Source organism: Hylobates moloch, unplaced genomic scaffold (genome assembly GCF_009828535.3).
Source record: "Hylobates moloch isolate HMO894 unplaced genomic scaffold, HMol_V3 SCAFFOLD_13, whole genome shotgun sequence".
NCBI lineage: Eukaryota > Metazoa > Chordata > Mammalia > Primates > Hylobatidae > Hylobates > Hylobates moloch.
Window position 1 is genome coordinate 64,149,913 of NW_026652288.1, and position 23,010 is coordinate 64,172,922.

Consider the following 23,010-nt stretch of genomic DNA (forward strand, 5'->3'; position numbering starts at 1 on the left):
CTCCATCCCCTCTGGGTGATCTGAAGGAGTGTGTCAGGCATTCCCTGCTTACATGCACCTTTATGCAGTCACAATTCATGGACATTCCTTTCCCAGGATGCAGCAGGGGCTACATTGTTTCATGTTGCAAACTAGGGAAACTCTCGGGTGACTTAGAAAAGTAGTTATTTTATCCATTGCCAGTTGACATTTGTAAGCTAAAGATCTTGATTTACAATATAATACACTAGAATCTTTACCAAAGGGCTTTCCAAACTAGGTTTTACTAGGGGAATCACACTAAAGGGTATAAACTGCTTCGTGATTGGTTAGTTCACTTTGATCTGATGGAATTAAGTTTTGAAGTATTTGGGCCAGGTGCGATGGCTCATGCCTGTAATCGCAGCACTGTGGGAGGCCAAGGCAGTTGGATCACCTGAGGTCAGGAGTTCCAGCCCAGCCTGGCTAACATAGCGAAACCCCGTCTCTACTAAAAATACAAAACCTCGTCTCTACTAAAAATACAAAAATTAGCTAGGCGTGGTGGCGCATGCCTGTGATCCCAGCTACTTGGGGTTGGGGGGCTGAGGCAGGAGAATCGCTTGAACCCGGGAGGCAGAGGTTGCAGTGAGCCGAGATTGTGCCACTGCACTGCAGCCTGGGCAACAGTGAGACTCTGTCTTAAAAAACAACAACAGAAAATTGAAGTATCTGAATGAGCTACCTAGTCTCTAGTACTAACTTAAAAAATATCCGGGCACACTAGTAACTTTGTGATGTGTTTATTTTTCTGGTCTCCTGGCCCTCTAAGAAATTGAAAATGCCCTTTTTGTGACTTTTTATTTTTATTTTTTTCCCAAAAAGTATAAGCACAGGCCAAGGGTCTGTAAAAAGTAGGCATTCTGTATACATACGTATATCTTTCGCACTAATACCCTTGTTCCTAAATGGTAATTTAGGAAGATGCCAAAAAGGCTGTCTCCTAATGTGTGTGCCCTAATTTTTAGTCTATTAGGATATGTCTAAGAAACCAGATCTAGTCTTGCATTTCCTGTAACCACCATCAGTTTACTTTGGTCAGTGATTCTCCTAACCATTTGTCTTCAAAAACATCGTTTACTGTGTGAACTGTAACATATTTTTGTACAGCTTTGGAGACAGAATACAATACCAGTTTTGTTCTGCATCTCTGATGTTGTTATAAACTTTCAGTATGATACATTTTTACCCGTGCTCAATTTAGTGTCTTACCCAAGTCTACCCTACCGATCCACCATAAAGAGCTTTCTAAAATAAAGCCTTAGTTAATTTGGGGCATAGAGAAGTGTTGTACCTTACAAACCAAAGTGAATCTCATTATACTTAAACAGAGTGCTCAGCATGTAATAAATGCTGGTTATATTGGATTCTACAAAATGGCAACCTAATAAACACAGCCCTTTACACATTTTTGCAAGCTATTTCCACAACCTGCCTGCTATTCAGTGATACAATAAAATACAAAAACCCAGAAAATTTCTTCTATAATAATTTTTTTTTTTTTTTTTTTTTTTTTTAAGACGGAGTCTCGCTCTGTCACCCAGGCTGGAGTGCAGTGGCGCGATGTCGGCTCACTGCAAGCTCTGCCTCCCGGGTTCACGCCGTTCTCCTGCCTCAGCCTCTCCGAGTAGCTGGGACTACAGGTGCCCACCACCACGCCCAGCTAATTTTTTGTATTTTTTTAGTAGAGATGGGGTTTCACCGTGGTCTCGATCTCCTGACCTCGTGATCCGCCCGCCTCGGCCTCCCAAAGTGCTGGGATTACAAGCGTGAGCCACCGCGCCCGGCCTATAATAATGTTTTAAGATGAGCATTTCATCCTCACCATAAGCAGTTCTTACTACTTAAGTTAACTGGACATGCAAATAAACACAATTTGTCCTGGAGTAAAATTAGAACAGATTTAAGGGTACATATTCTACTAAAGCAATACATTGCTCTAGTAATTGATGGAGAAGGTAATAAAGCATCAGTCTTACAATAGATGGGTCACTTGTTCTGAAAAGATGCTAAGTGTGGTATTCTGGATTTTATTTTGACAGAAAAGTTTTAGAGACAGTCTTTGATGAAGTCATCATGGTAGATGTCTTGGACAGTGGCGATTCTGCTCATCTAACCTTAATGAAGAGGCCAGAGTTGGGTGTCACACTGACAAAGCTCCACTGCTGGTCGCTTACACAGTATTCAAAATGTGTATTCATGGATGCAGATACTCTGGTGAGTGTGGCTTTGAGGGTAGAAAAGAAAGATATATATATATATATATATATAGAGAGAGAGAGAGAGAGAGAGAGAGAGAGAGAGAGAGAGAGTGAGTAATGGAGACCTGTTAGGCATTTGAGGAATGCTGTCAAGACTTGACGGTGAAGTTCAGATACTGTCTGAAATATGTCAGGGGATGAAGGAGAGGAGGCCCAGGCTGCCTTACAGCTGTCACCATCTTTTGTGTTGGATGACATAGGAAGAACTCAAGAAGGGTATTCTGCAGCAAAAACATTTCTGTAATGCCCTTTCTCCCCTTCGATCAGGTCCTAGCAAATATTGATGATCTTTTTGAGAGAGAAGAATTGTCAGCAGCACCAGACCCAGGGTGGCCTGACTGCTTCAATTCCGGAGTCTTCGTTTATCAGCCTTCACTTGAAACATATAATCAGCTGTTGTGTCTTGCTTCTGAGCAAGGTAGTTTTGATGGTATGTATCTGCTATCTTCATATCTGATAAGCTGTTAATAATTAGTAATTTCTAGGGGCTGTTCTTCTCAGAAATATAATTGCTGTGGTTTATTCTGCCTGGAAGATATAAGAGATGGAGCAAGCGTTTTAAGTTGTGCTCTTTTGGGAAGTGTGTGTGTGTGTGTGTGTGTGTGTGTGTAAATGCATCTTTTTTTATAGATGCGAAAGAGTAACCTAAACTATGATAGGCAATTTTATAGGATTGTCTTTAAGTTGTCTTCCTGTATCTAGAGTATGATAAATGTACTGTGATTATTCAAAAATTCAAAAGACTGAAAAACTTTAACATCTGTCTTTAAACCTAAGGAAATGTAAGCTCAAGAGAGTTTGACAGCCATTCCAGGAGGATCAAGCATTGTCACTATGGAAACTTGAGGAATAAGCCTGATAATTTGGGTCTCATTCTCTCAGGCGGCATAAAAAAGAAGATAGAAAGTTTATGTGAATAATCTTTGCTTCCAAACTCATTCTCTATAAGGCTGTGTGTCAGAGTGATATCTGCAGGGCCAAAAAGTAGAACATTGGCAAAGTCAGCATCCATTTTCTATAACATATAAATGTATTTATAGTTATATTTATATAACGGTTCTGTCTGTGATATAGGGCCTTACATCTTTCGGAGAAGTTGATCAAATAAATTAGTAAGTGTGCTTTCGTTTCAGTCCAATTTCTGAAATAGCAAGCCATGTTTTTAAAAACAAAAACACACAGGACAAAACCAATAGTTAATATGCAGAAGGAGTTCTTTGAAAAATTATTTTTGATGGTTCTTTTGAATAAAGACCCAGAATAGAGAAGAAGAAGGGCATTCTTTTAGAAGCCCTCCCAGCAGTGCCTCACTATCAGATATGTGACATTGTGGCAGGGCACAGTGCTGTGTGCTATTCACATGGGGTTGGGCCGGAGGCCGGAGCTCTGCTGGAGACACAGCGGGGGCTTCTTTCCTCCTCTCCCCTTTCCAAGAGTAGATCTGAGATTTGCAGTAAGTAGATCTTTTAGAAATAGCAGAAACAGCCTTTCTCATTTGACAAAAGATTCAGTCCTGGGTGCAGATATGAGAATTCATTTTCATTAATTAGTTAGAAAGTTAAAAATCAAAATATTAAACTTTAAAAATGAAAACATTAGACCTATAAGTTTGTTAGATTGCTGAGGTGAAGATACTGGAAGTTAAAACATTTCAAATTATACATAAAACCAAGATTGGGTTTTCGTTGTTGCTATTCACAGAAATTGAATTATTTTTAGTTATTTGGCTGAGGATTTGGGAATTGTGGCTATATGAGATGTAATTGAAAATAATAGGGAAGTTTAAGTCTCAATTTTATTTCACTATTTAGCTTCTTTATACTGTAAGGTAATAGTTCTCAAACAAGGGTGATTTTGTCCCCCAAAGGACATTTGGCAATGTCTGGAGACATTTTTGGTTGTTACAACTGAAGGGGGAGGGTGCAAAGAGCATCTGATGAGTGGAGGTCTGGGATGCTAAACATCCTACAATGCGCAAGACGATCTCCTACAACAAAGAGTTACCTAGCCCAGCATGTCAGCAGTGCTGAGGTTGCGAAACTCTGCTCTCTACATGCTCTAAAACAGAGCAGGAGTATCTGAACCATAATGTATGGCAGCATCTAACAAGAAGTGAAGTCTTGTTTTAAGCAACCTTAAAATAAGAAAATAATTGTTAAATGTTCACCATGGACAAGGCCGAATGAAACTTCTTCGCTTTACTAATATGTTTTTAGCTCCTGCTATTTTCCTTTCATAGAAGGAATGAAAGCTGTATTAGTTTTTAAGTTCAAAAGATGTATTCCTTATTTCTGCTGCTTATATTTAAAGTTACCTTTGCGTAAAAGGAAGAGGAGAGTGTTTTTAGCAGAAGTCCACTGTTTGTCTTAACCTTCCCATCAGAGTGTAGCTTTCTTCACCTCCTCTCCTAATTTGAAGGAAGGAAGTGTAATCCTGCCAGAAATTCAGTGTAACTCTTTTCAGCTTCAGTAAGTGAATCACATTCTAAAGTATATCTTGTGGCCTGCCAACTGCCTGAAATCCACATGATTTTAATCATGTAAAGAGAATCGAATTTCTAACCTAGAAAACTATTAGATGTTATTGAGAGGTAAGACTTCTGGATACCAAACAGTAGTGTGCCGTGGTAAATTATCTAGGTTATAATTTGAGAATATGAAACTAATCAATTAACCTATTCTTTGTTAAGAAGCTTGGATGTGTGCAAAGTGCTCAACTAGGAAGCACTTTCTGCTTTTTCAGCCAGAATCTGAAACCACTGTGAGATTCTGTCTGTGCCTCTGGCACATTTCATTATTCAGCAGCAGGTTTCCAGGTGCTGGCCGTCGTCTGAGGTATTCCATTGCTTATTGGCGGTGAAGGAGTGAATCTTCTCTGTTATTAGAAATTGAAAGAGGTAAAAAGTCATCTATGCAGCTGAGAACTTATAGTTCTCAATATGTTGTTTAAATTCAGCAGGAGAATAAATTAGCAGTTCTCGAATCAAAGGTTGTGTTCACTTGAAATATGTGTTAAGCTTTACTTAGCAAAGAAAGCTCACTCTGTACCTTGGGAGGCTGCTTCTCTCTGGAGGGGTTTACTATCCACTTGAATCAATGTGTGAACCGTGTGACATAAAGATGTGTTAGACTTATGCTTGATAGCAATAAAATATTTCTTTATGGACAATGACTTTGTCTAATGGCAGTAACCTTTGCCTCTAGTTTTCAATATGTTATTATGTAAAAATTATAAATACAGTAAAAGTAAATAGTCTTAAATATAAAAATTAAGAATTATATAAAAAATAATTTTGGTTAGGTGTTGTGCTGTAGGCACTGATGAACATTTTCAGATGTTCCTTTCACAGTTACCCATATTTTCTCACAACCATAGTTTTCTCCCTCCACCACCCCCATAGTCAGTTTTAAGTCCCAGAATTTTCAGCTCAGACCAGTTTTTCAGATGACTGTATCTCAGTGTGAATATCTTGCAGGTCATGCTTTTAACCTCTTTCCTGTGTTCAGCAGAAACTGGTGGGGCCTGGTGTCCACTGACAAGCCACACGGGCTGTTGATGGCTGAGCATTTGCAGCTGCTTTTGCAACCCTTCTCATGCAAAAGAATGTGGCTATCATTCTTCTAATCACCACCCCTGTATTCACAGCCCCTCCACCTCTTTATTCTGTGACTCTGGCCAAGAGAATAATCCTAATATGGTAAACCATACTAGGTATCTGGACTTCTCTTTCTTCTTAAAATTCTATAATGTTAGATTTTAGAACTGGTGACTACATACCTAATTCATGGCTGGTGTCTAATTTTCCATAATGAAAAGTCAAGTTTCTATACTGTTATATTTTCAAACTGTCTTGGCACTTACTTCATCACTATAATTACATATTTCCTGAAAAGCTGAACGATAGCTGTTGTGAAATAGTTACACACTTGTATTGTATAGGATGTGACAAGATAAGGTTAACTTGTGGGCATGTTAGCAGTAAGATGGGAAGAGAGAGGTCATTATATTGTAGGTTCTAATCAGCAGTTTTGCTTCTGCCACCTCAGTGAAATGAGGCTGATGAAGTTGACTCTTAATTTGAAGAAATCAACCTGAATGCAAGTTGAGGTTTATTTTCTTTTCCCCCGTGACTAATGTATCTTAAGAGTGCTTGTGTAGTTGAAGAGTTAAGTGCTTAAAAATTGTTGTCTATTTCGTCTGTATGTGTTAGTTTCAAAAACCTAAGTCAGAGGAATTCATATTTTCTAATTTGGAATAACCTTAAAAAACATCTTATACTCATTTTGATTATTGCAATGTAAATATCCTAAACTTTTGATTGGTGTACTGGAATTTTGGTCTGTAGTTGAGTTTCTAGAAAGAAGAAAACATAGGAGAGAATAAATTAGTGGCAGAATATTAGGTATGATTTATTTAAGTAGAGTCCAGGATCCGCTTTGAGGTCATTATATTTGTGTGTTCCAAATTCTAAGTGGTCATTGAGTCCCATAAGCAGAGTACAGTAATGTTTTAAAATAATGTTTAACAGAAATGATTTGGGTGCTACATTCTATTAAAGTGTAAAATTGACCCCAGAGCTAGGTTTTAAAGTCTTTGTAGTTAATTAGGCTTCATGTTGGACCTGCCCAAAAAAAGAATGAAGGACTGAGATATTTCAAGCTAGTACTTGTCTTGTCCAAACCAAATGAGCTCAGAGATTTTGGTGTGCTTCACTTGGTTCCCTGACTTGATAGGTCAGCCCAGACAGTTATCTTCCCATGGTGACTTCCCCCAGCCACCCAAGCACTAGGCTGCCTGTTCTAGCAATTTATCAGTTGTTTTGGAAATGACTATATTCTCTTGCATTTATGTCATTTTATTGATAGTTTGGATAATAAGTATCTTGAGGAAAAGCAAAAGCCATATCATGTAATGGCAAAATTAATGAGCACACATAAGTTCTTCCAAGAGCTATTGTTATCTCATCGTTAACTTAGCCACCTGTCTCCAGCTTTGTAACTGTCAGAGATCATGAACCCTGTGAGAAATAGAGGAGGAGGAAGGGACTAATGTGTTATATGTTTGCAGGCTCTTATGCTGGTCATTTTACCTACTTTTTCACTTATTTCTCAACAGTCCTGTGAGGTAGGCATTCATACATCCATTCATATAACAAATATTCATTGAGAGCCTGCTATCTAGCTAGCACTGGGGACCTGCCATTGTTGCAGTTCAGGGCAGCAGCTTGCCTGGTGTCTCTGAGCTGAGGCAAAGTCAGGTCTGAACCAGGGTCCTTCTCAGCTCTGGTTGGGTTATGTGTTGTGGGGCAGGGGGAGGTGGTGGGGGGGGTGGGGGTGGTGGTGGTGGGTTTTTCCATTCCCGATTCTCTCATATGGCAGCATTCTTGAGTATGTATCCTGAGAATAATCCGGGATGGAGGAAGAAACCTATTACCTTGGCTTTATGACAGATTAATTTCTGAGTAGACAGAGCAGCTGGTATATTCCTCATTTTACAAATGAAGGAATGGAGGCTCAAGTCTTCTATCTCTATTGCTACTATTTCTCCCCTCGGATCCAAAATACCTAAAAATACTTTGTCTTTTAAAATCAGCAGCACAGTTCATCGTCTTGAATTGTTTTTGGAGTCTAGATGTATTCTTGGAAGGGTTACTCTCACCTATATTTCTGTAGGTCCATTCATTATTTCAAACATCATTTTAATTTCTAATCTGGGCAAAATCCTAAATTTAAGGGGCAAAAATAGACTGGTAAATAATACAGATTTTATTCTTGCCTCTATAAAGTTTATATTCTGAGACCTTACAGACATTTAACAACTAATACACAGTTATGTAATCATGATTCTAGTAAGTTCAGAGTACTAAGAGTCCAGACTAGGAGGACCTGCCTTAGACTGAGAAACTGACATTTAAGCCAAGAATAAATGTTTCCTTGCAAGTATGTAATAATTAATAGCTTGATAGTTAATAACCTTTTAACAAAGTAGTGAAAAACAAAAGCTATAACATGAAGTAGTAAAATAAATCAGTTATTCTTTGCTTAAATGGGTTGAGGCCAGTGAGATGCAGTGATGCTGGGGCCCAAGCTCCAAGTGCCTGGATTTCCATAAGCCACCCTGGGTTAATCTAATGATCCTCAGTAAATCTCATAAAAATATCCCCAAGAGCTGGGCTTTCATAAGCTGTAATTTATTAATCCTTAGCGTGCTCACTATAGGCAGTAATGATTATATCCACCAAGCATTTTGTAGGAAGTTAGTTTTAAAAAGAAGTGTTCAGGCGCAGTGGCTCACGCCTGTAATCCCAACAGTTTGGGAGGCCGAGGCAGGTGGATCACTTGAGGTCAGGAGTTCCAGACCAGCCTGGCCAAAATGGTTAAACCCCATCTCTACTAAAAATGCAAAAATTAGCCGGGTGTGGTGGCACGTGCCTGTAGTCCCAGCTTCTTGGGAGGCTGAGGTGGGAGAATCACTTGAACCCTGGAAGCAGAGGCAATGAGCTGAGGTCGTGCCACTGCACTCCAGCCTGGGTGACAGAGTGAGACTCTGTCTCAATAAATAAATAATAAATAGATAGATGGAAGTGAGTCACATGTTCATGTCAGTACTTGTCTCTAGCTCAATTATAGTATAAAGCATATTTTACTTTAATTTTTTTTTTTTTTTTTTTGAGATGGAGTTTCGCTGTTGTTGCCCAGGCTGGAGTGCAATGGTGCGATCTCGGCTCACTGCAACCTCTGCCTCCTGGGTTCAAGTGATTCTCCTGCCTCAGCCTCCCGAGTAGCTGGGATTACAGGTGCCTGCCACCATGCCCAGCTAATTTTTGTGTTTTTAGTAGAAATGGGGTTTCACCATGTTGGCCAGGCTGGTCTTGAACTCCTGAGCTCAGGTGATCCACCCACCTCGGCCTCCCAAAGTGCTGGGATTACAGGCGTGAGTCACTGTGCCTGGACTTTTACTTCATTTACTTTGTACATCTGTCCCCTTTTGGATTTTGAAGTCTCTGAGGGTTGGAACCTATCTGAATCTTCCTGTTATGTGAATACCAAATTTATAAAATGTTAGACATTTTTTATAGAAATGACATTTTTAAGAGTTGTTATTATCCTTTGTTATAATAAAGAAGTCGTTCTTCAAAAGACTCTAGTGCTTCTCAAATTTTAATATGCAGACAAATTCCCTAGGGATTAAAATGTGGATTCTGATTCTGTAGGTCTGGGGTGGGGCTCAACAGTCTGCATTTCGTCAAGCTCCCAGGTGATGCCCATGCTGCTGGAACCCGGGCCACAGTTTGAGGAGCACTATTATAGGAGGAACATTCCTTTGGCTGAGAGGCTGGGGCTCGTGTCTAAACCAGAATTAACTCACTGCCCGGTTATCCACAGTAGACAAGCCAGCTGCCAGCAAACTATGGAAGAGCACGCAAAGTACACAAGCATTGAACAAATGCACAGATTTAAAAAGACACCACTTAACTCTGTTTCTGTCTTAGGAAACAAATAGGCCCAGTTTCTGATAAATGCGTCCATGGTTACCAGGTAGGTGACCCTGCTCAAAAGACCTAGAAAGTGCCAAGTCTTTAGTTGCAAGGTGATTACATAGTATTTGGGCAGCCAGGTGGAAGGATGATTCAGAATGAGATACTTGCTTTTGTTCTCAAAACAGGTGCGATGTGCCCGTTGTTCCATTTCCTTTCTCCCTGTCTCTCACCTGTGTTACCACACCCTGGCGTACCGGATCACAGCTGCTAGTGATGCCTGCTAATCATGTTTGTTGGCTCTGAGATGAGTGAGATTAAAAGTATCTTAACCTGTCAGATTAGATAAAGCTGCCTCTGGAAGTCTGACTAAAATGTATCGGACAAAAGTTGTAGGGTTTTTGTTACGGAAATTCAACAGTCTTTAGTGCATCCTTGTATGTTTTCTAATACAGATGTGCCTAGATTTGCATTCTGCTTTGAACTGTCCTATCGTTTAAAGATTTTTCTGAAGAGAGGATATTGATAACACCATACATAGATTTTTCTGATGACGTTAAAACATTTGCCTGACCTTAAAATGTTGAACTGCATTTGGGAAAAGGTGGTTAAGATTTCTAGACTACTGAATTTAAAAATTCAGCTATGGACTTCTAGATGGCATTTAATTTATTTTTAATCCACAATTTTGGACTAAATGATAAACCTTTGTAGTCACATTATGAGGTCAGTGGCCCTGGAAGTTTTATGACCTGTGTTGTCCCCCTCTGGAGCCAAGGTTCTTGTTGAGTGTTTCAGGATTTGCCAATTTAACAGGCACCGTTGATTCACCAGTTCTGCTTCAGTGCCTTTCTCCTCCTTGCTCGTTTTCTGTACAACCAGTGCTTCCCAGCCTCCCTGTGGCACACAGCTGATGGGCTGATGATGTTTGTAGGGTACCTGAGGGTAAACAGAAACGGCCTTTTGTGGCCAAAGGCAGCCAGCCAGGGACTTTGAGGGATCGGCAGCTCTGACTCCTGTTTCCCAGGCTCACGCAGGTCGGATTTGGAAGTTCTATTTTACAACTACGATTTAGGCCTCCGTGGAATTAGATTTCTTTACTGCATTATGGATAGCTGTTAGTCATTTTAAGTGGAATTGCTTCGTTAAAGAAGGTCTTATAATGTCCAGGTTCTCAAATTGGATAAATGTGTAGAGTTTTATTATTAATATCCTTTATAACCTATACATATATTTTTCTTTTGGTAGTATACTTCATAATAAAAATTAAAGAGTATTTAGAAAGAAAAGGTCTAAGCACAGTTCTCATTCTTGCCCCCAGTTGTATTACTAATATTTTAGCATTACAAGAATAATATAAGGAAAAAGAAGGAGGAAGGAATATCTATTACACCAATCCCCTAATGCAATTACTATTATTTTATTTACTTTCTTGTAATATAAATGTTAATGTTTGTGTTCCTAGTTATAATCACAATATATGTAGCTGTATATCTTTATATTACACAGTGTACTGATGTTGTCTTTATAGACATTAGTTTTAATTGCTGAATCATATTCCATGAGTAGTTAGTATTAATATACTAACTATTCCTGTATGGTAGAATATAAGTCGTTTACATTTTTTTTTTTTTTTTTTTTTTTTTTTTTTTTGCGTCTCTGTGGTGCTGTGACTGCAAGCTCCGCCTCCCGGGTTCACGCCATTCTCCTGCCTCAGCCTCTCCGAGTAGCTGGGACTACAGGCGCCCGCCACCACGCCCGGCTAATTTTCTTTTTTGTATTTTTAGTAGAGACGGGGTTTCACCGTGGTCTCGATCTCCTGACCTCGTGATCTGCCCGCCTCGGCCTCCCAAAGTGCTGGGATTACAAGCGTGAGCCACTGCGCCTGGCCTAGTCGTTTAAATTTTTCTGCTGTTACAGAATATCTTCAAGATTCTTGCATTCATTCCATAATTTGCCTATGTGTAAGGCATTCTGCTACATGTTAGCATTATAATGGTAAGCAAAAGGCCATAATCTCTGTTCTTGTGGAATTTAGCATCTAATTCCTGATTGTATTTTGCACATTAATTGTAAGAGTTTTTTAAAACCTGTTCATTTTGAGAGAACTGTAGATTTCCATACGGTTGTAAGAAATAACACCGAGAGACCGAGAGATCCCATGTATGCTTCATCTGTTTTCGCCTAATGGTAGTACCTTATATAACTAAAATGTATTGCCCCAACCAGGAGATTGACATTGGAACAATCCACCAACCTTACTCAGATTTCACCAGTTTTATATGTATTCCCTTTTCTGTGTGTATATGTGTATGTATATGCACTTTTGGTTTTTATGCAACTTCATCACATGGGTAGATTGGTGTGACTACCACCATAGTCAAGATGCAGAGTAGTTCCATCACAAGGACCCTTCATCATATTCTTTTTTTTTTTTTTTTTTTTTTTTGAGACAAGAGTCTCACTCTGTCACCCTGCCTCGAGTGCGGTGGCGTGATTTCAGCTCACTGCAGCCTCTGCCTCCCGGGTTCCAGCTGTTCTCCTGCCTCAGCCTCCCAAGTAGCTGGGACTACAGACGCGTGCCACCATGCCTGACTAATTTTTGTATTTTTAGTAGAGACGGCGTTTCACCATATTGGTCAGGCTGGTCTTGAACTCCTGACCTTGTGATCCACCCGCCTCAGCCTCCCAAAGTGCTGGGATTACAGGCGTGAGCGACCGCTCCCGGTCCATCATATTCTTTTATAGCCACAACTGCATCTCTCATTCTTTCCCTCTCCCCTGGCAACCATTAATTTGCTTCCTATCTCTATACTTTTATTATTTGATGTTATATAAATGAAATTACATAGTATGTCAGTTTGTGAGATTGGAGTTTTTCACTCAGTGTAATTAATTTAAGATTCATCCAGGTTATTGTGTCTCTAGTTTGTTCCGTCTTATAGCTGAGAAATATCCCACATGGATGTACCATATCCATATACCTGCGGAGTGACATTTGAGCTGTTTTCAGTTTGTACTATTATGAACAAAGCTGCTATGAACATTTCCTTAGCCTTTTTTTCTGTTCCCATGGAACTGATTGGCAGTATTTTGATGATTACGTATAAAAGGAAATTAGTTAAGACTTCAGGCCTCTGTACTTCAGCCATTAGTGTCTAGTCCCACATTTAGGTATCTTTGTAGAATCCAAAATAAGCCTTTAATGAATGGCATGATGTTTTGGCTTTGATAGTTTGTGCCTCAGAATACATTAATTTGCCTATATAGCTAAAATTGTCTTTAGTTCTCATGTCTGTCCATTGTCTTAGTCTATTCAGGCTGCTATAATGAAATATCATAGATGAAATGGCTTATAAACAATAGGAATATATTTCTCACAGTTCTAGAGGCTGGGAATTCCAAGATTAAGGTGCCAGCAGATTCAGTGTCTGGAGAGGGCCCGCTTCCTGGGTCATAGACAGCTTTTTTATTTTTGTTTTTTTGTTATAACTGCTGCATGTGGCAGAAGAGATGAGGGACCTCGCTTGGGCCTCTTTTATAAGAGCACAAATCCTATGCATGAGGGCAGAGCCCTCATGACCTAATCACCTTCCGAAGGCCCATTCCAGATACCATCAACTTTGGGGTTAGGATTTCAATGTAGGAATTTTGGAGTATCTGAACATTGAGTCCATTGCATTTTTGTAACAGTGAAGCATATTCTGTTGCCATCTTTATTGTCCTTTAGAACTTATAAGAGTGAAACTGATTTTCTGTTGTTCATCCCTTGAGGAACAGAGACCTGTCAGGGGTGCTGTTTAAGGAGGGGTTTCCTCATAGATAATAAGTGAATGCCTTTGATTCTTAGAGTTGATTGAAGGTATTTGGAAAGGATAGAATACGCAGAGGGTGGATAAGGTACACTTGGACTTTAAACCTAAAGTCCTGATCTTACTACTTAACTCCAGAAATTAAATAGATCTCTAGATTTTTAAAGTCTCCTTGAAAACTAAGGAAAATTGAATAGTAAAGACAGCCAACTGGACTTGTTGTATGTTGAGAAAGGAACTGGATTTTTCGGCAAAGGAGACTGAGGAGGGGAGTGACTATGCAGTATTCCTGCCTGATGCTTAGAGCAGGTGTCTTCCTGCCTGCCATCCCCATACACACTCGCACATATGCACTCATGCACATGCACACATACCGTGAACTCCTGTTCTGCTGCTTGGGAGACTCTGGTTCTGAGCGTGTTTTCTGAAATCTCATGAGTCTAAAATAGAAAGCACATGAAATATATGGAAGAATGTGTCTTGTATTGTTTTTATTTCTTTTGAATGAATGGCCATGATCCCCGCTTTCTGAGGAAGACATGAAGTCCAGGAACCTCAAGGACCGAGCAGACACTTTGCTGAATCATTGTTGCTGATGCTGGCCACAGTGGTGACTGAGCAGGATCTGCCCAGAGACTTTTGGTCAGTGGTAGGAGAGTGCACCATAGGGGTAATGTGGCCTTCTGGGCCCCCTGTTGATAAGCCAACAGTTGTGGGCCCTGGAAAACAATTCCATTGTTCCAGCTTGCTCTTTTTTACTTTTTGATTCTTTTTGTCCTATTATACTCAGGGGAAAGTCTGAAATCTTTAACTGGAAATAAAGTGTAAAACCTGATCCCTATGTGATCTGGTCCCTGCCGCCTTCTCTGAGACTCACCTGGTGCCATGCAACTCATTCCCGCCGAGTCCACTTACTCAGGCCACCTTCCAGGCCTTCTATCCATAGCCTCGTGCTCCTGCCTGCCATAGGTCTATGGTGTGCACTGTTTTTGTTCTGCCCGGAACACGGTCCCTTGTCTTTCCCCAATCTGCATTTTTCAGGTATGCCTGTGCACCCCTCCGATATTGGTTTAAACACAACTTCCTTGTGGAAGCCTTCCTTCGCCCATCAGATGTAGCTCAAGCCACTTCCACATGTACCTGTAGTGCCTCGTACATTCCTTCACTGCATTCATCTCCATCTGTGTGATGTTTGTTAATTTGATTTGCTGCTGTTGGTGTCTCCCACCTGACCCTTGTGAAGACAGTGACCATATCTCTTTGTGCACTGTTGACTCGGCAATACCTAGTACAGTATCTGGTACATAGTAGCTGTTCAACAGATATTTGTCGAATTGATGAGTTAAATCAGGGAAATGGCTACTCCTTAAAATGTTTTTAATTGGTGTGTCAAGGAACTTACTCAAAAATGAGGGCCGGGCATGGTGGCTCACATCAGTAGTCCTTGCACTTTGGGAGGCTGAGGCAGGTGTATCACTTGAGATGAGGGGTTCGAGTCCAGCCTGGCCAACACAGTGAAACCCCATCTCTACTAAAAATAACAAAAAAATTGCCTGGCGTGGTGGCATGCACCTGTAGTCCCAGCTACTCGGGAGGCTTAGACAGGAGAATTGCTTGAACCCGGGAGGCAGAGGTTGCAGTGAGCTGAGAATCGTGCCACTGCACTCCAGCTTGGGTGACAGAGCGAGACTCCATCTCAAAAAAAAAAAAAAAAAAAAAAAAAATGGAATTATTGTCTATTTTTAAAGGTCCAGTTATGTGCTCCTATAAAATTATTAAATTGTCCTAGAGATCTGTTAACTAATTTATATATTTTTTTCTTTTAGGTGGGGACCAAGGCATACTGAACACATTTTTTAGCAGCTGGGCAACAACAGATATCAGAAAACACCTGCCGTTCATTTATAACCTAAGCAGCATCTCTATATACTCCTACCTCCCGGCATTTAAAGTGTAAGTGCAAATGGTTTAACTATTGTTAGAGATGCTGAGGGCAGAGAAGTGGGGTGTAAAATTTTGGGGCTGCTTCATTGTCATTCCGAGGGAAATAACAGGTAGACATTTTGAGGAAAGTTTCTCTTGTAAGAACCATGGCTGCAATGGGGAGAGGACTTGATGTTATTGGTTGCCTCATGCTTGACCCTAGGGTACTTAGCTACCTTTGGGACAAGGTTCCCATCAGTTTCTGGGGTTCATGGCCCTCTGGTAAGTTATTCATATGTCATGGTCAAAAACACAGACTCTTAAGCTCTGCAGACTTACAACTTGGAGGAGTTGAGTTTGTGCCCTAACTCAATGTCTTCCCCATACTGGCTGCTGAGCTTTGGTTTCCTTCACTGGCAAAAAGGTGTTAAAAGCTCTCTCATAGTTGTTGTGGGGATTAAGCCAGATGCAGGCAGCAGTGTGCTGCTGTGGCTAAGGGTAAGGGCTGTGGAGCTGGATGACCTCACTTCACATCCTGCAGTGACCACTTCCTGGATGGTGACCTTGGCCTGCTTACTGAACTTCTTTCTGCCTCTGTGTCTTCATAGGGTTATTGTGGGTATTAAGGGAGGTAATCATGTAGCATGGTTAGAAGAGGGCCTGGTCTACCCAAGTGCTCAGTACACGTTAGATTGTTAGTCATTTTTGTTTGAGAGAGGCAGTATAGTGTTCAGAGTAATTCGTAAACCAGAGAGGCAGGGCATATGTCCTCACTCTGTCATTTATCCGCTACATGACTTAAGACTTGGTGCCTCAGTGCCTCCATATGTAAAACGAGGAGGAAAATAGTACCTACCTCATAGAGTTGTCAGGAGGATGAAACAAATTAATACATATAAAATGCTCAGTGGACATTTGTTGTTTTTGGCAATGTGCTTGTTTAGCACGCACAGTCCCTGGTGTAGTTCTTTTTTTTTTTTTTGAGACAAAGTCTCACTTTGTTGCCCAGGCTGGAGTGCAGTGGCATGATCTTGGCTCACTGCAGCCTCCACCTCTGGGTTCAAGTGATTCTCCTGCCTCAGCCTCCCTAGTAGCTGGGATTACAGGCACGTGCCACTACACACGGCGAATTTTTGTACTTTTTAGTGGAGATGGGGTTTCACCACATTGGCCAGGCTGGCCTTGAACTCCTGACCTCAGGTGATCTGCCCACCTTGCCTTCCCAAAGTGCTGGGATTACAGGCATGAGCCACTGCTCCCGGCCCCTGGTGCAGTTCTGATACACCTTACAGCTAATACAGCCTTGTTGCACTGTTTATCTCACTGTTAGGGACAGGATCCTATTATTTAGCCTCTGACTCATTTGTGTTTAACTAAGAAGATGATTTAGATTTCTTGAACAGGGGCCTAGCTGTCAGGTCGATCCTGAGACAGTCGTGAGCAGCAAAGCTCTTCACTGAGTTGGGCCAATCTCTGTCCCATATGGACATTCCTGAGTTAGCGGAAAACAAAGGGCCTTTCACTCCTCATATTTCATTATCCAAAGTCCTCTCCATAAGTCTTACACCACAGTAATGAGCATGTCTGGCTTTTTGTAGCAGCAATGTTTCCTTTTCTGGGAAGACTCTATCAACATCCTCCAGATAAGGATTAGAAGCATCTCGTGTTCCTTCCTCCCTAACTCTTCCCTTGGCATATGTCTCCAACATATTACATTCTCTTCCCTTTGTACAATGGGAACAAGCAGACTCTTAAACACACCAAGTGTGTTCTGAGTAAAGCAGACAACAGGATTGGATTCACTGTCAAGGGAGGAATAGGAGAAGCATTATATTCACCTCTCAGTCCTTGGCCTTGTAAAATGCAAACCTGTCTCACATGGAAATGTGAACCTGATCCATTTTAATCCTTACTTATAACCCTGCTAGTTTGAATAGTGTTCCTGCAAACCATGACAGTGTGACCCCTAGAGCCGAATTTGTCTATAATAGGACATTTGCTTATAGTTTAATTGACTAAATTCAGTTTAGCAAGCAAAAAGTTGACAGTGCGGAGGAGAAAGACTTTTGAATAATGTGACCATTCCAGTCAGTCCTGCACAGTGAACATGTGGTTCTGTTTGACTCCATCTGATTTCCACCTTAGCACCATTGAGCACGTTGTACCTTTCGGGGATAGCCTGGTTTATGCGGACACTGCTTGCAGTACTTTTATTTTAACATACAAGAAGCAGGTGGAGCAGAGTTAAGTTTTGAGGAGTAAGACAGACTTAATTTGCTAGAACCTTGGCCCTTTCTCTCAAGAACCCAGTTGATTTTATATCCTCCAAATGAATTGCCCCCAAAACCAGTTTGAGATCTAAATTACTGAAACAGGATGGTTTTCTTCTTCCTGGCTCAGTGAGTGAGTGCTAATTTTGGAAATCCCCCGGGTTTATTGTAACCATAGAGAATATGACACACTGGGAAAGTTGGGAACAACTCCGTCCATTAGCCAGATTTCAGCTGGCGCAGGGCCAGCTGGAGATGCTGCTGCTTCTGTGCAGCTTGTGGGGTCAGCTCTACGTTTCTGTGATAAGGCTGCTCAGAGCCATGCTTTGTCTTGCCCATTGCTGCCTATTGAGGAATATTGAAACCAGATCAGAGAACTCATTTTCCCTTCCCTCTGCCAGAAAATATATTTGCTTTCCTTGTGAGACCCATCCAGAGACATTTTTCCTTATATTCTTCTATATTTGGGAAAGGCTGAAAAAGGTACAGGTAGTTACATTTCTTTTTTATTATAAGGTAATATAAAATTGTGGTCCAAATGTTTTTTAAATGAAAGTAACCCATTACAAGCATTTCGATCATCATTGCTACTCTCCAAAGATCCCTGTGAATTTGAAGGCCCACCCTTGGGTTCAGAATAACCTTGGTGGTCTCCAGGACTAAGTAGCCCTATAGTATGCTGGCCTTCTCTAGGACAGCATGGGTGGTGGCAGGTGGAATTAGAGACCATGGAGTGGTCTGGAGCAACTTCGGCTTCATGGAAGGAAGAATGGAGTATTTGTCTCACCAACTCCAAATAACCATGCACTAGGATGGCCCCAAAGCAGTATTTAGACACCCCAGAATCTTAGAGTTTTGGATAGCTAGAACATTGTGGCCTTTGGTCTTACATGAAGCTTCAGCTAAAGGATGCCCTGGTATAAAGCAAACTTAGTATGAATTTAAGCCACAAAGTAGCACATCTAGTGCCTTTCTCTCTGTACCATTTGGTTAGAACAAAAGATAAAGGAAACAAACTTCAATAGTTTTATCACATCGAATGACTACTCAAATATAAAAAAACTTAGTTTTTTTTTGTAAGGGAAGATCCTCTTTAACACGGCATAATTTGAAAACTAAGACGCTTGGTTTAGTAATTTTTAAGTTAGTTTGTAGTATTGCATCAGAAAACAAGTCATAAATGCATTTTATTTTTTTGAGACAGAGTCTTGCTCTGTTGCCTAGGGTAGAGTGCAGTGGTACAGTCACTACTCACTATAGCCTCGACCTCCTGAGGCTCAAGCGATCCTCCTGCCTCAGCCTCCTGATGAGTAGCTGGGACTACAGGCATGTGCCACTATGCTCAGTTAATTTGTGTGTGTGTGTTTTATAGAGACAGGGTTTTGCCATGTTGCCCAGACTGGTCTTACTCCTAGGTTCAAGAGATCCTCCCACTTCAGCCTCCCAAAGTGCTGGGATTACAGGCGTGAGCCACTGTGCCCAGCCCATAAATGCAATTATTAATAATATTTTTGAAAGTGCTTAGCATAATGTTTGGGATATATAGTAGGTTTTTTAGGCTTTTAATAAATTTTTTTAAGTTTTCTCTAACTGAAGGTTTTGTTTCATCCAGATAGCATATAGTGTGGTTTGTGCATCGCACTGCAAAAAAAAATCTTATTAGTCTTTTAAACATCGTTTAGTTTCGTTTTTGCTTTCTATTATATCCACTGACTAAACGGTCTCTAGGAATCTCATGCTATATAAAACACACCTTAAAGCAGAGAGACAGAATTCTCTGGTATTTCTTCAAACCACTACATAAATTAATTGGTCAAATTGATTGAGTATAAAGCCTCATTCACCCAATACTTTCCATATAAATATTTTGTTTTACCCTTTACTTGAGTTCAGATATGACTAGAGACCTGGCCTAGTAAAATTAAATATTTTTTCATTTATTCTACTCTTTTAAACATTTCTGAGGATATTCATATTTCTTTTTTAAGAATCAGACTCATTCACTAAGACCTTATCAAACCTATTTATCAATATTTTCCCCCAAAGAAATTAAACCTTTAGTGTTGTGAATTCTATTGTTCCTGTGTAGTTCTGATTTGGTTATTTTTCTTCGCTCCCTGAGACACCTCCTTGGCTCCAACTCTCCACGTAACTATTGTTATTGGAAGCCATAGTCTATTTTCATACTCATACATATTCACTCAACCCTGAGGCTGACTCAAAAATAGTTTGGGTCACTCTTTTTTTCCAGCCATTTGTTGGCCTGCTGATCGTTCATTCAGTTGGCAAACCTGGAGCATGTACCTTGTGCCACACTTTCCGCTCACTCAAGGCCTCAAAGATGAATAAGGGAGCTTGGAGTCTAATCCGCTTAACCACTGCTCAGGTGTACGGTTTCATGGCATAGTCTGTCATGGTTTGAGTGTTAAGAAGAATCAAGCAGTGGTTGCACAGATGTCTTGTTCCCTCTTTCTCAGTGATAGTGATGCCTCTTGGGGCCCCATTTCACAGAGTGACTATCTGGGCATTCTGACCTCATCCGAAGTGTTTATCTCTATCAGATGATCCGTCCTCAGGTCTCACTGCTGCATATTCTGGTGCCTTACCTAAGTCTTTATCACCAAGAGAAAAGCTTCCGTATCGGACCCAACCCAGCCTGTAGATGCTGCTCTGACAATAGCAAAAAGGGCACAAGGAGTGAGATCACATGGGCAGAAGTCTGGGTGAAGAATGCCATCTCAGTCGAAGAGGGAGCTCATGGGAGGTTAAAGGCATGAGGATTGCGTAGAAGAAGACATAACTTCTTTGGGAGGCCAAGGAGGGTGGATCTCTTGAGCCCCGGAGTTTGAGACCAGCCTGGCCAACATGCTGAAACCCTGACACTACTAAAAAAAAAAAAAAAATGCATATATATAAATATATAAAAATTAGCTGGGCGTGGTGGTGCATGCCTGTAATCCCAGCTACTCAGAAGGCTGAGGCACGAGAATGGCTTGAACCAGAGAGGGAGAGGTTGGAGTGAGCTGAGATTGCACCACTGAACACTCCAGCCTGGGTGACAGAGCAAGACTCTGTCTCAAAAAAAAAAAAAAAAAAAAAGGCATAACTTCTTCAGAAGTCTCAAATCTGTGGGCCACAGACTGTATTTATCACACAAGTATGTTTTGTTTGTGCTACACAGAATTTTTTTTTAACTTAATCATCAATGCTTTAAAAATTAGGGAATTTCACATAAAACCCAAGTTTCCAATTTCTTTGGAAAAATCAGGTATTTGGTAGGATATGTCAAATGTGACTGTTACAGGTTTGTGGTCTAAGTGACTGGAATGATAGAGTTGCCATTTCCTGAAATGGGAAAGAACATGGGGGAAGCAAGTTCGTAGGGGTAGGGATTGGTCAGAAATGAACGGAATGTATTAGGTTTTAGATGTGTGAAGTTTGAGGTGCATATTAGCATCCTAGTGAAAGTATGCAATAGCTAAGTAGAGATAAAAGTCAGGAGCTCCAGAGAGAAGTCTGGAACATACGAGAGTTGTCAGCATATAAATGATACTTACAGTCACGAGACAAGATGATGTAGCCAAGGGAGTGATTATCAGTAGAAGAGTCCTGAGGATTGACCCAATGGCAGGAAGATAATAGGGACAAGAGAGTAGAAGAATAGGAACAAGAGACAGCAAGGCAAGTGGGAACTCAAGGAAGTGTGGTATTGCAGAAGCCAAGCAAAGAAAATGTTTCAGGGAGGAAGGAGTGATCTGTGTCTGTGTCAGATGCTCACAGATACGAGGTCAGATACGAAGACAACTGAGAATTGGCACTGGATGTGGAATGTGGAGGTTCCTGGTGACTTTGGCAAGAGGACGTCTGGTGGAGTGGTGGGGGAGAAAGCCTGACAAGTGGGTCCAGGAGATTGAAGGAGGAGAATTAGAGGCAGTGAATGTAGACAGCTCTTCTGAGGCATCTGCTCTAATGGGGTGGCAGCTTGTGTGTGGCTCTGCCCACGTGGGCAAGCGAGTCTGAGAAGGTGTGTGCTGTCATAAACCAGTTCCTTTTCTGTTCTAAACAGTTCTGTAGTCTCATCCACATGTTACTGGCTATTTCTCAACTACTAAACTAGTCATGAAAATTCTATCTGATCTTTTGGTAACATCAGGTCACAGGGATAATTTTAACGGCTCACATAAGCAGTATTATTGCTGGCTTATGTTCAAACTATGTCTTGTGATCTGGACGACCCTTTTGAGATTCTATCAAGTTAAAATTAGAACATTTATTTTAAGAGATGTATGCAAGCTGAGACAAATCCCCATTACTGGGTCAGAATGAATGGCTCTCAGTAATTTAGAGACAATTGTGATGTACCCAACCCTTTTTTTTTTTTTTAATTCCTGGCTGGTAGTTTAGTGGTAAGTCAGGGAGTGAGTCAGTGAATCTTATGGTTATCCTTACTCTGGGTTGAGGTTAGTTCAACGCTATCTTCTGACATCAACATTTCCCCTTATTCACTGGTGAAGTATTTTGCTTTTATTTATTTCTTTTATTTAGTTTTTTTTTTTTTTTTTTTTTTTTTTTTGGAGACACAGTCTTGCTCTGTCGCCCAGGCTGGAGTGCAGTGGTGTGATCTTGGCTCACTGCAACCTCCGCCTCCTCCCGGGTTCAAGTAATTCTCCTGCCTCAGCCTCCCAAGTAGCTGAGACTACAGGCACACGCCGCCATGCCTAGCTAGTTTTTTGTGTGTGTTTTAGTAGAGACAGGGTTTCACTGTGTTGCCCACGCTGGTCTCGCACTCCTGAACTCAGGCAGTCCTCCTGCCTCGGCCTTCCAAAGTGCTAGGATTGCAGGTGTGAGCCACCACGCCCAGCCTCTATTTTGTTTTTAGCCATGCAATGTAAATTCTGACTAATAACTGCTTGTTGCATTTGGTGGGAGAGAGAAAACACTAGAAAAATATCCTGGGTTAGCCTTTTAAGTGTTCTCCTAAATTTGCATTTAGGTTAACTTAACAAGTAGTTTCTCCTTTTACTTATGATGTTTGCCCTTACTTCATTTTGGTATGGTAATTCTTGATTTTCATAAATGACTAAAGGGTAAATTGATTATGATAGAAAATGATCATTAGGCCGGGCGTGGTGGCTCACGCTTGTAATCCCAGCACTTTGGGAGGCCGAGGCGGGCAGATCACGAGGTCAGGAGATCAACACCACGGTGAAACCCCGTCTCTACTAAAAATACAAAAAAATTAGCCAGGC

At 40.9% G+C, this 23,010-nt stretch overlaps 1 protein-coding gene across 2 annotated transcripts in view; it reads left to right on the forward strand.

Moving 5' to 3' along the window:
* GYG1 (glycogenin 1) overlaps nt 1–23,010 on the forward strand; it is a 36,257-nt gene that overhangs the window by 3,101 nt on the left and 10,146 nt on the right. For both annotated transcript variants that reach the window (XM_032173799.2, XM_032173800.2), the window contains exons 3-5: nt 2,061–2,235; nt 2,547–2,709; nt 15,395–15,521. In XM_032173799.2, coding sequence (XP_032029690.1) covers nt 2,061–2,235; nt 2,547–2,709; nt 15,395–15,521 — 465 coding nt within the window. The remainder of the gene's footprint in view (nt 1–2,060; nt 2,236–2,546; nt 2,710–15,394; nt 15,522–23,010) is intronic.